General features: G+C 35.5%; 1 protein-coding gene across 2 annotated transcripts in view; it reads right to left on the reverse strand.

Moving 5' to 3' along the window:
- mctp2b (multiple C2 domains, transmembrane 2b) overlaps positions 1 to 12,375 on the reverse strand; it is a 44,607-nt gene that overhangs the window by 12,436 nt on the left and 19,796 nt on the right. Inside the window, exons 4-8 of one of the 2 annotated variants that reach the window (XM_065294200.2) lie at positions 2,937 to 3,079; positions 2,753 to 2,829; positions 2,564 to 2,675; positions 2,417 to 2,449; positions 1,877 to 2,044 (exon numbers count right to left, since the gene is read on the reverse strand). In XM_065294200.2, coding sequence (XP_065150272.1) covers positions 1,877 to 2,044; positions 2,417 to 2,449; positions 2,564 to 2,675; positions 2,753 to 2,829; positions 2,937 to 3,079 — 533 coding nt within the window. The remainder of the gene's footprint in view (positions 1 to 1,876; positions 2,045 to 2,416; positions 2,450 to 2,563; positions 2,676 to 2,752; positions 2,830 to 2,936; positions 3,080 to 12,375) is intronic. The other variant, XM_065294201.2, reaches the window with a different exon arrangement.

A 12,375-nucleotide genomic window follows, 5' to 3' on the forward strand; every position in this document is an offset into this window, starting at 1 on the left:
TGTCACCCGCACTTGACGGGGGGGGGGGGGGGTGAAAAGGTGATATGCACCTTCAAATTAATATGTCATTCTTTGGTCTAAAAGCCGAATCTTGGTCTCTTTTTAATGAAGACACTGTCTGTTGTTGTATATTAAAACGTTTATTTTAATTAATAATAATAATGCAATAAAGTATATATTTAATATAAAACGAACTATAAAAATGAAAAAGTTTCATGCCCAAAATGCAAGAAAAATAAGTCTGAACTAGTTTTGATCCAAATTTTAAATTAAAATCACAAAAAAATAGGTTTCTGTCACACTTTTAGTGGTTTTACCAACAAAGGCCACTAGGTGTCATTGGTTTGCTGTATACTCTTGTCACAAATTAATAAATTACTGAAAAATATGAAATATATTTTGAAATATGAAAACTACATTCTTAAACCTTTCCAATGATATATACAGTAGGTTGTCAATATTTTTGAAAATTTATAATAGGTTATTAGTGTTATAAATATGTAATAACAACTTGCGCCCACAATGACATTTTACAAAATTACTCTCATTATAGGTCATTCTTTTGGCAAAATGGATGAAAAATAAAAAATAAATCTCTTAGAGCTTTCCAAAAATATATACTTTATCAAGATTTGTTAGGTTTAAAATATGGTATTTATGTAATAAATATGTAATAACAACTTGCGCCCACAAAGACATTTTATAAAATTACGCTCACTTTACGTCATTCTTTTTGCAAAATGAATGAAATATGAAAAATACACTTTTAGAGCTTTCGAATGATAAATAGTTTGTCTAGATTTGTTTGGTTTAGAATATAATTTTATGCCAATATTTATTTTGCAAAAAAGGGCTATAAGAACAATTAATGGAGTTGCGCCTCGAGAACATACTACAGGACTGTTTCTGAGGTCAGGACTACTCCAATTGAAGGACTTGGTTGCTTTACCAACTTTATTGGTTGTTTTTAAAGCAAAATATTGTCTGCTACCGCATGGATTACAATCCCTTTTTTACGGCAAATAGTGAGACAAGTAGAAGAATTAATGATTTTAGACCACCGTTTGCTGGAAAACCCTCAAACAAATGTGTATTTCAGTTTCTGGTGTGAAAAGATGGAACTTCCTGGATAATGATTTAAAATGGTGTTCAAATATTACTCAATTTAAATATAAGTATAAACAGAAGGTACTTAATTTGTATATAGATGAATCTGAAAATTGTTAAAATTATAATAATAATGATGCTTTTTTTTAAAGTTGTTTTCGTTGTCAGATTGTTTTTGTTTGTTTAGTGCTGTGTAAGCAGAATTAATAATAATAAATAAAAGAAAGATAAATTAAAAAAAGGAAAATGGTCAAAATTGGAATTAGATTAAAACTGGTCAGGGCTATTTTGTTGGTATTTTTTTTTTCTTTTTTATGTCATGTCGGTGAGGCCATCTAATTTCTAATTTGTTATTGCTTTAAAATAAGAATGGGGTAGGAGTTTATAAGAATTTTTTTCTTCATCCTACTCCTGTTCTTCTTGTCATGGAATGTATTTTTGTTATGTTTATTGGATTGTTGTTTGTGGCTTTTTGTGTTGCATTACCATGAAAAGAAAATAAATAAATAAAATGAAATGAAATATAGGGTAAAAGTGTTATAAATATGTAATAACAACTTAGGCCCGCTAGTGGTACCATAAAAGTTAAAGGGTTAAATAGCAACAGATATTTTTGGGGTTTTAGACCAGACATGTTAACAAGCAAATAAACATCTTGTTCATGCACTCTTTCTTGACAAAAAAATTGGTATCATTTGCAAAAACAGCAATCAAGAAAAACTCTAATCCATGCATCATTGGTTTAATCTGCACTGATGGTCCACAATACCTTGCTTTTATATTTTTGATCGCCCAGTCTGAAGCGAACAAACATGTCACCCTGTCCGTCCACTGGAAAGTCCCGACCCTCCACGAGCGTGATGGTGAAGACCCCGGTCCACAGCTGACTTTTCTTCATGGACTCTGTGAGACGTCTGTTATGTTCTGTTGAACTTCCCTGATATACAACACAAATGGTGGGTCAGACAAGAGCTGTGATGGGGTTGCAGACAGCAAAAAAACTTTTACATGTATGCATTTAGCTGATCCTTTAATGCAAAGCGCCTTCAATGTATGCATTTTTTCAGTGTGTGTGTTCTCTTGATATCAAACCAGTAAACTTTTAATGCAATGCTTCAAAAACTGAGCTATAGGAGCACAAAATTCACCTATCCATAAAACAAAAGCATAAAATTTAGGAATACATGGTGCAATTTCCAGGAAGTCCACATTTTGATACAACGTAGATCATTTATGGATTTGCCATAAATGTCAAGTTAGTATGAAACAAATATTTAGCAAATAGACGTACAAAACAAATGCTTCTCACCGTAAAACTTCTTCTTTTCCTCTGGGCCCACCTCTTCCCAGCAGAAACAAATCATGTTAACACATAAGCAGCAAGACAGTTTGCAGAGTTAGTGACTGTTGCCGTGCAAAAGCAAGCCTTTACGATCGCAATCATCCCAATCCTTACATTTTTTTTGTTTTTGCCGTCTCTCACGGATAAACAGATGTCAATGACGATCACACCCATATCGTCCTCCAGGCTGTTGGGGTCGTCCAGCCGCAGCACCATTTCATGGCTCCTGTTTGAAGATTGCAGACAAAAACATCAGAAACTGAACTCCTGTGTTAACATCAAGAAGATTTCATGTGGACTTACTTATCAAGTTCTAGATCACTGAGGACAACAGCACAGGAGCCCATGAAATCATCCAAGGTGAGATCTCGATCATAAACCTAAATGATTGATGAATGAATGACTGACTGTTTTAATATACCTAAATATTTACATTAATACATTTATATACATACATATATTAATACATATCAGGATGAATTTATACCTTGGTAAAGAGTTTCTGGTCCAGGTTGCGGATTGGGAAAGAGAAGGTTTCATTCCAGACAGGGTTCAGATTCTTATAAACCACTTTACTTTTGTAAATGGTTTTTCCATCCAGTTTGAATTTCACGTATGGATCACTTGTGCCTAAAAGAACATACAAGCTTTTACTAACCACCTGCAAATTTGGTTTAAATATTTATTATGACATAACAAAAAATTAAAAGGGAAAAATGCAGTGATTCAAACAAGATGTAGCCGTTGTCTCTCTCTATATTTTTTTATATATTTTAAGGCCAGTATGATCTGTTAACAATTAAATAAAGCAGTGTGGTATAAGCAACATGCAGTAAGCAAGTCTGTTTTCATATGGTAAGAAAACCACAAAACAGGAAGTGACATCACATATTTGGGCTGCTGGATGGAGGTCAGTGGGTTTCTTAAAACTTTCACACCTTAAAACTATGAAAATTATTACTATCCGTCACTCCTTTTTTTTTCCTTCATAAAAGTCTCACCAATCTTCCGAGCCCCTAAGGTGACATTGGAGTAAAAAAAATGTAGTAGTAAAAAAGTTTAGTTTCATGTGCTCACGTGAAACTATCGCGTGCGCATGTGAAACTATCACGTGCTTACGTGAAACTTTCGCGTGCGCACGTGAAACTATCGTGTGCCCACGTGAAACTACCGTGTTCAGTTTTGCGTGCTCACGTGAAACTATCGCGTGCGCACATGAAACTTTTGTATAGTTTCACGTGCCCGCACGAAAGTTTCTCGTGAGCACTCGAAACTAAACTTCAAAAAAATTCTGCACATGAAAGTTTCACGTGAGCACATGAAACTAAACTTTACATTTTTTTTACTCCAATGCGCTGCGATAGTTTCACGTGAGCACGCGATAATTTCACATGAGCACGCAATAGTTCAACTTTCATGTGCAGATTTTTTTTAAAGTTTAGTTTCGAGTGCTCAAGTGAAACTTTCGCACGAGCATGTGAAACTATACAAAAGTTTCATGTGCGCACACGATAGTTTCACGTGAGCATGCGAAACGAAATGTTATTTAATTTTTGCTCCGTGTCCCCTTAGGGGCTCCGTACCTATCCATTCTTTTTAATGAAAGATTATTTTAAAAAGACGTTACAATTGCACCCAAAGCTTCGAGTCTGCTAGTAAAAACGACATACTACAGGTTTTTTTTCCATTTTAATTCAATTCTTCATTATTACTTTAGTAAACTTTTTGTGGCATTTTTCACCTTTAATTGACAGAACAGTAAGAAGAGACAGGAAAGTATACTGGGTGGAAAGAGGGGAACAGGAAAGGAAAAGGATGGCGAGCTGAGACAAGGGCTGCACGATTAATAGAAAAAAAATCACAATCTTGATTCAAACACCCACACGATCTTGTTCCTAAATTATAACAATATTTGTATCTATTAAACCTTCAACAGGAATCAAACTGGAACATTGAAATATATGTGGGCGTCATGATGTAAAGGGGGATTTTAAACAGTGGGTTGCAATGACAATTGTTCATTGGTTAACTCGTTTAAATGACTCACTTAAAGAGCAGATGAAGTTCACGTTGATGTGATCATCATTTGAAACGAAAAAGATTGTGATTCTCACAAGTTAACATGCTCAATTTCACAAAATCTTACTAAACTAATGACATAGAAATTTTGAAAAATCCTAGTTATTCTTTTTCTTAGTTTAATACTTTTCAAAACACTGAACTTTTGAACCCCATTATTCAGTATTTGATAATGCTTCATTGAACTCCAGTGTACAGGAGCATTTACAATCAGTTTAATTCAGGTACCACAGACCTGCATCAAACTCAGTTTATCTATTTATGTGGGTTTTGTCTCTGATGAGGATGTGGCCAACACTTCAATGCATGACGGCAAACCCACACATTTCCTGAGTAGACTATAAGTGTTAAACTGCCATGGAACGTGGTGAAACGCTCAGCTCATCAATGTCACTTTTCACTACACAGCAGTCTAACCACAGTGGAGGAGTGGGCGGGACAAATACCACAACAACCAACTGGTGCATCGTACAACGACAGACAATCAATAAACAGAACAGAAGTATCCATGGGTCACGTTAGGCCATTTTTTTTTGGGGGGGGGGGGTAAAGCCCCTTCTCAGCCCCCCTAAAAATGTTGCTATGTTAGCTGTACATGGATTCGTGATCGCTTCAGTCCCCTTTAAATTTCATATGAAAACGGCAGCAGGGCAGAATTCGGCTCTCCTCCCTCTTTAGTCTACAACTTTAAATGTATTCAGCCCAATACAGTGAAATACTCCAATATGGTGGCGGAGCTGTCCGGGGTGTCCAAATTTAATGCGCTACTTTCACTCCCTACAATAATTCATTTCCCGGTAATCAACGTGTTTATTTTGACGTATGGCAGTGCAGCACATTGTTAAAAACAAATATTAAGAAAATATTAACGTGCGTTGTTTTGCGGACTGCAAAAGTCTATGATTATCATTTGGGCTTACTTTTCTCTTTGTACTCATTTACAACAAAACTCAATGCCATGTTTTTATTCTTGAAGTTATCTTTTTACTGTATGATGATGAGATGAACTGTGTTGGACTGGATTGCTGCCTTGCACTGTAAAATATTTCTGTAAAAATTACAGTATTACTGGGTTTTACTGGCAACTAACTGCCAGTAACTTACTGTAGATTTTACATTTATGTTATTTACTGGCAACAGTTGGTTAAAAGTTAAATGAACATGAAACATTGGCAGTCTTTATCTTCTACAGTAAGTTACTGGCAACCAGCTACATAATAACAGCTAATTTTTTACAGTGCTTCCTACCCAACAATAGGTCGCGTGCAGACATTGGGCGAAATGACGGGTTTAAAATGTCGTACACTAACATTATGTGAGAGTCCGCTGCTTGTGTTGTAAGTAAACATGCTGCACAACATTTTGGTCAGATATTTAAAGGTGCAGTGTGTAAATTTTAGCGGCATCTAGTGGTGAGGTCACAAATTGCAACCAATGGCTTAGTCCACTGCTCACCCCTCGCTTTTGAAACACATAAAGAAGCTACGGTAGCCGCCACCAGACAAATATGTCAAAATTTGTCCGTTAAGGGCTTCTGTAGAAAAATGGCGGCACAAAATGGTGACTTCCATTTAAGGGGACCCTCTGTGTATGTAGATAAAAAGGTCTCGTTCTAAGGTAATAAACACATAACGGTTCATTATGAAAGGTCTTTATACACCCCTGATAATATAGTTTTGTATATCATTTTGCATTTCTGTCAAGAGATCCTTCTAAAAATTACACACTGCACCTTTAAGAGCAATTGATGACATAACCTTGCGCAACTTTCATACGCTCGCAAAATGAAACAAAAATGAAACAGGCGGAGAACATGCGCTTTAGTTTTATCAATAAAAGCCTAAAAACCATTTTGAACGATGTGGGTTTGTGCTAGAAGTCAGAAACGATGGGAAAACATTGTGCTCGGTACATCACATTAGATCAATAGGAGGAGAGTAGGCGGACATTCGACCACATGAGTGTCTACACCACAAAAACAATCCAGTCGAATGCGTTTTCGACTACCTCTAATTGGGTTGGTACCGGATGAGCCGCTTTTCCACTGTACATGAGATTCCAACTGCCGAGGTTCGCCCCCTAGTGGCAGTCGTAATTTCAGTTTAATCGTAAATCCGTGCAAAAATGGATGAGAAGCTCATTTCAGCCCAAAAGCCTTCAATCTACGCATATGCACCAAAGTGGAATAAATAATTTAATGCAAATAAATGAAAAAATAAACAGATATGCATATATGACAAGACCAAGACTATGTTATTATTAGGGCTGTGACGATTAATCGTGTCTCCCATTAAAAATGCCTGTCTGAAATTGATTCTGAATCGCAAGGCTGCGATTTTGTGTTTCATGCACAGCTTGTGCGTGTACTACGGCATTTGGTCAGTAGGAAGTCCTTATCAATCTAAAATCATTATGAGTCGGAGTCGTTCATAACGTGCATTTAACAACACTCGTTTAACAAAATCATTCAAAATATTCTTTACAATCATGAAAATCCCTGAAACAATTTGAAGAACAGCAATATAAATATTCCTGTAGACACTTCCTGGAATAGCGTTTGTAATGCTACTTCTTCTGTGGCACAAAGGGAGTTTCTGCATGAGAGCGCCCTCTGGCTTTTCATTCAAATTCATTCATTGAAAAAACGCGCATTTGCACGATTAATCGTTACAGTCCTAATTATTATGAGAAAACATGTGGATTATATCAATAATTTTTAAAAGATTCAAGTGTTACTGATTAAGTAAAAAAAAATGAATATTTTTACCTTACAAAGTGTTTTGATTGGAATACATTGAAACGCATCACTTCCAGTTGGCATATCGCATGCGGTATAGTCGCACAAGCTCGGATCCGAAAATTACGCATGGTCAGCACCTCACGCAGCCCCTTTGCGACTCTCCATAGGGAATTAATGACTTTCTAATTAACGGTCATCATTTGTCATGTACAGTGGAAAGGCGACTTTAAAAGCGTCGTCCACTTGCGATCCGATTGACCAAGTCTTAATACCAATTGTAAACAGCCTCTTTTAGTGCCCCTTAAGAGAGACTGTTTTAATCTAGGAAATCCAGATAAGCTGTATAAAACCAGAATGTTATTATTTTTTGCAATTCATAGAGAAGTTTTCTACTGCCCCGTGTAAAAGTGACATAAATTGTCAAATTAAATTAAATGGATTTAAACTGAATTATGGAGCTGCAGTAAATAAAAAGCTAATCTGATTGCCACTGACTTCTGGTGTGTTACTAAACCAGCAGGTGGCAGCATTTAGTTTTACTAGACAGTTAAAGTCTTCTTCTCAATGGTCCCCTCATATGACCCTTTATTATTCACACTGTAAAGCGCAAATGTGATAATTAACTTAATCATTAACGATAAAGGTTTCTGTGTGTATGGGGGAAACACTGACTGGACTACGCACGGTTAAACTTCAACCTGCTCTTTGATATCAGAAACACGCATTTAAAAGAAGCAATATATGAAAGAAGAAATCTATCAGTTACAGTTCACTGTATTTTCCTATACAATACCAAATACCTTGAACGTTGAAAGAAAAAAAACAATGCTGTAAAATAGCAGACACTAAACATAAAAACAGCAGTTGACCACCAATCATAAAGTTACAGTAACATACACAGACTCATACGTTTGTTCAATGTGTCTCGTACTGATGACGCAACACAGACACATATCCAAGTTTCCATCTGATGGTCTATCTGTTTTCACATGTCTCAGATGAGCTGTTAAAGAGTAATGAAGTGCTTTGAAGAGTTAAGGTGTGTCTCGACTATGGGCGGGTGTGACCTCAGACAGGTTTCAATGTGCTGCGAGGAATGTTGGCTAAACTACAAAAACAATGTAACTGCGAGACAAAGCTAAACAAATAGTCATCAAACAGTAATATTGTTCACGTATTGTTCAGGCTGGTAACACTGGAGTAAAAGCACTATAAAAAAAATCCTAGTTACACTTACAGTAAATGTTCAAATTAAAACTGAATTAGTTTAACTACTTTTTATAACATGCCCTGTATCAAATTTTTAGTATGCCTCGCATTAAGTATGAATAATTTTTGTTTTGATGTGAAGATATGCTAATGTTTTGTTGCCTCCTGTAGCTCTGTAAGGCAAACTTGAGATCTTATTCTGTTGCCCTAGCTATCTAGTAGTTGTATTTTGTATGTATAGTTTTTAACTTGTATTGTCTTGCCGTTTCAAGTCTAAAAACATCTGGTCAAAGGACTACAGTTGAAAATTAGCTGGCTGGCTAACACTGGCACATTTACAGAAATGTTGATTAATGTGTGTTGTCCTTTAGAAATAAATAAATTAACTAGTCAAAAAAGTTGAAATGACTTATTAACGAATGTTGTTTAAACTTCAACATTTAAGTGCAACAGGGATTTTTTTACAGTGTTACTAAAATGTCGTTGCAATTGTGTTTACTTTGTTTTTTACATCGCCTTCAGTACATGAAACAAAGCTGAAGTGAGTAATTTCCAGATTTTTTATTTTCTTCCTGGTGGTGGTAAGGATGTTGTTAGGTGGTTGCCTGTTCACCTAAAATCAACAGAGCCTATCCCTAACTCTCTTTATATACTGATATATAAAGTCAACAGATATGGAATTATATGGAGTTAATATATGCACTCATATATAAGGTTTTTGTTTCCATTAAAATACCATTAGAAACTGTAAGCTTTTACTAATAAAACCATTTCAAAATTCCTTTTTGTAGTGTGTTTTTGGGACATTTTCATTAGGATTTAATTATCCCACCAATAGAACCCAACACATACCAGTAGAGACCCCCAGAGACCATTATAGTTTCCATTATTCCATTTAAAACCATTGAATCCAATACAATTTCTATCATGGTTTCTATTGTTTTTCGCACTGTAAATACATATAGTGTACAGTGTGCAGAATGAAAATTGTGTCATCAGAAAAGTATGTGGGTATTGTACGAATGTTTGTAACACGTTGCATATGCACATCCAGTATTATGTAATTTGTAGGCCAGGAGAGGCACTGCATGTGTCGCAATCTGCATGCTTCAAACGAAAATGAAGTATACTTTGCAAGGCTCTGTGTTCAACTTTGCTGGTACGCTTGCGTATGCATAAAAAAATTTAGTCTATGCTGAGCAAAACTTATAAAGCTTTCAAAAATAATGATTTAGACACAACTTAACACTCTTATGTTGGGAAAAATAGATGACTGTGACCTACATTCATGCCATTTGGTTGAGCCAGAATTGGGATGAACAAACAGCAAGGAGAGCTCTATGCACTGCAAAATTAATGTCTTGCTATGATTTTCCACTAAAAACTCTTAAATCGAGATAAATTAACCTGTAAAGCAGATTTTTAACTCATTTCATTAAAATGTATTCAATTTAATTTTTCATACCCCACTGGCAGACATTTTTTATTTATTTATATATTTTTACAAATTTTCTATTGATGTAGGGTTTGTTCGGATAGGATAATATGTGGGCAAGATACAACTATTTGAAAATGTGGAATGTAAGGGTGCAACCACTGATCTATTTAAATGACTGGATTGCACATAGAACGCTAAACGTAACCGCGTGAGTTGAAGCCAGCGCGGAGTTCGAGCGGCCATCTTGGTATACCCAACCAGCAGAGGGCGTCATTGACTTCCATTCAAAAACATGATCTAATTTCACCCGCTTCACAGCGTATCAGCCACACATGATTAATTTATAAGATATGTGTATGTAATTCTGGTGTTATTTGCAATGTTTATGTTTTAATCGGGCAGGATAATGGATTTATAAAAACTGTTAAGGTGAGTGTGTCTGCATTCTGTTAATGACACGGGTTTTTTTTGACATTCAGCTACACGTCAGTGTTATTTCTGTGAATAAGTTTAGGTAACTTGTAAAGATAACATAATTACAAAACCAGCTAATTATTGAATGCACATACGGTACAAAGCATGATTATTTATTTAGATTTCAGAAGGAGCACGTTTGTCATTAATAATAAATATCTGTCTGTCCGCTGATCTGATACTCTGTATTGAAGATGAAAGTATAGTTACTGTTTAAAAAGCAAAATGTAAAACATTCAGTAAATAACTATGTATATGATTAGGATGTTTGGGTTGTAATAATGTACAGGGAGACTTCAGATATAAAAAACGGAGACTAGTTAAGTGATGTTTTATCTTTAAAATCTGATTACGTCCATTGATTTAATAGAATGTTTGGCCATACCAATATGGCGGCACAGTGGCTTCACAGTTGTGACGTCATGTGCAATCCAGTAATAAATATAGATCAGTGGGTGCAACACATAATACTAATGATAAATAAATTTTGATATATTTATAGTAGGAAATTTACAAAATATCTTGATGAAACATGATCTTTACTAAATATCCTAAAGATATAGTAAGGGATAATTTTGACCCATACTATGGTGATGTAGTACTCGAGTCCGGTCTCGAGACTGATTTCTGCTTTCTCTGACTCGTCTCGAAGTCGTTCATTCAAATACTCGGTCTTGACTTTCAGAGTCCTCAAGACCAGCGCATTTTTTATGTTCATATAAAAAACCACACAACATATAACAATAATAATAAAATGCAATTATAATTACATTATTTGAAAATGACATCCCATGGTGCAATGCAAAGATACTGCCATCAGAGCCATTTATTTATCTCTAGAAAAAAATAGGCAGAAGAAGATGCATGTGGTAGGGATTTTTTTAATGATAGTAAAAGCATAGTCCATATTAAGACGTTAAGACTGCTCCTCTAAACAATTCCCAATCTAGCTTAGTCTGTAGGCCTAACTGTTGATTATTAACTTAACTGGGGTGATATTAAATCATTAATATGAAAACTGACATGTTTTTATGGTCTTGGTCTCGACTCGATCTCAACTCCTAAAGGACTCGGTCTCAACTCGGACTTGTTTCCTCAAAGACTCGGTCTTGACTCATACTCGACTTTATTTTAAAACCAACAGACTCGGTCTCGACCCTTCAAAGACTCGGTCTTGACTCGGACTCGGCATAGGCGGTCTCGTCCCCATCACTACCATGCTATGTGTTGGCAATATCTACAAATTACCTGTACGACTTGTGTGGTTTGGTGGTCCAGGGTCACAAATTTATTTGATTTTCATAATTCTTTCAACAAAAAAGACTAGGGTCATTTTCCTTATCAAGTATGCACATTGTGTTTGTCTACTGTTGTGACGAGGATCAGATCACATTGTATTGCAAATCACTGTAGAAACCAGTTTATTTTTATTAACATACTTTTTCTTGCCACTGTGTATATATAAACGGTTTCATTGGACGGACGTGCGCTGATGCGATACACGTGTGAATCTGAACTTTACGTCCAGTTTTGTTTTTTTATGGTCTGACTAGTTGCTAAACTGAACTCTTGAACAAATGCCTCGTCGAAAATAACAAATGTTTTGGTTTCCTATGTAATCTATGTGTTGTTTATCTTGCTTGTTATATAAATAAACTACGTTTAAAGAACTTTGTTGTTATTTATTCTTAGCGGAGTTTACCGGAAGTTACGTGCGGACCACGACAGCCCCTTGTTTATGTGTGAAATTAAGACAAAAACTGAAGTGAGGCATTGACTTTTTGCAGTGTGTTGACATGTAGGAAAGTCTATAAACAGCTTAGGAGGAAGTATTTTAAAACCTTTTTCCAGCTTAATATTTAAAGGTATACCTTTATACCTCTAATAAATTGAATTAATGCATCTGCAATACGTAACATTTAAATGATTATGCATTAAATCAGACCACACATTTCTCTGGGAATCTTAGTACATTCAGTTTCATTC

Source organism: Paramisgurnus dabryanus, chromosome 2 (genome assembly GCF_030506205.2).
Source record: "Paramisgurnus dabryanus chromosome 2, PD_genome_1.1, whole genome shotgun sequence".
Lineage (NCBI taxonomy): Eukaryota > Metazoa > Chordata > Actinopteri > Cypriniformes > Cobitidae > Paramisgurnus > Paramisgurnus dabryanus.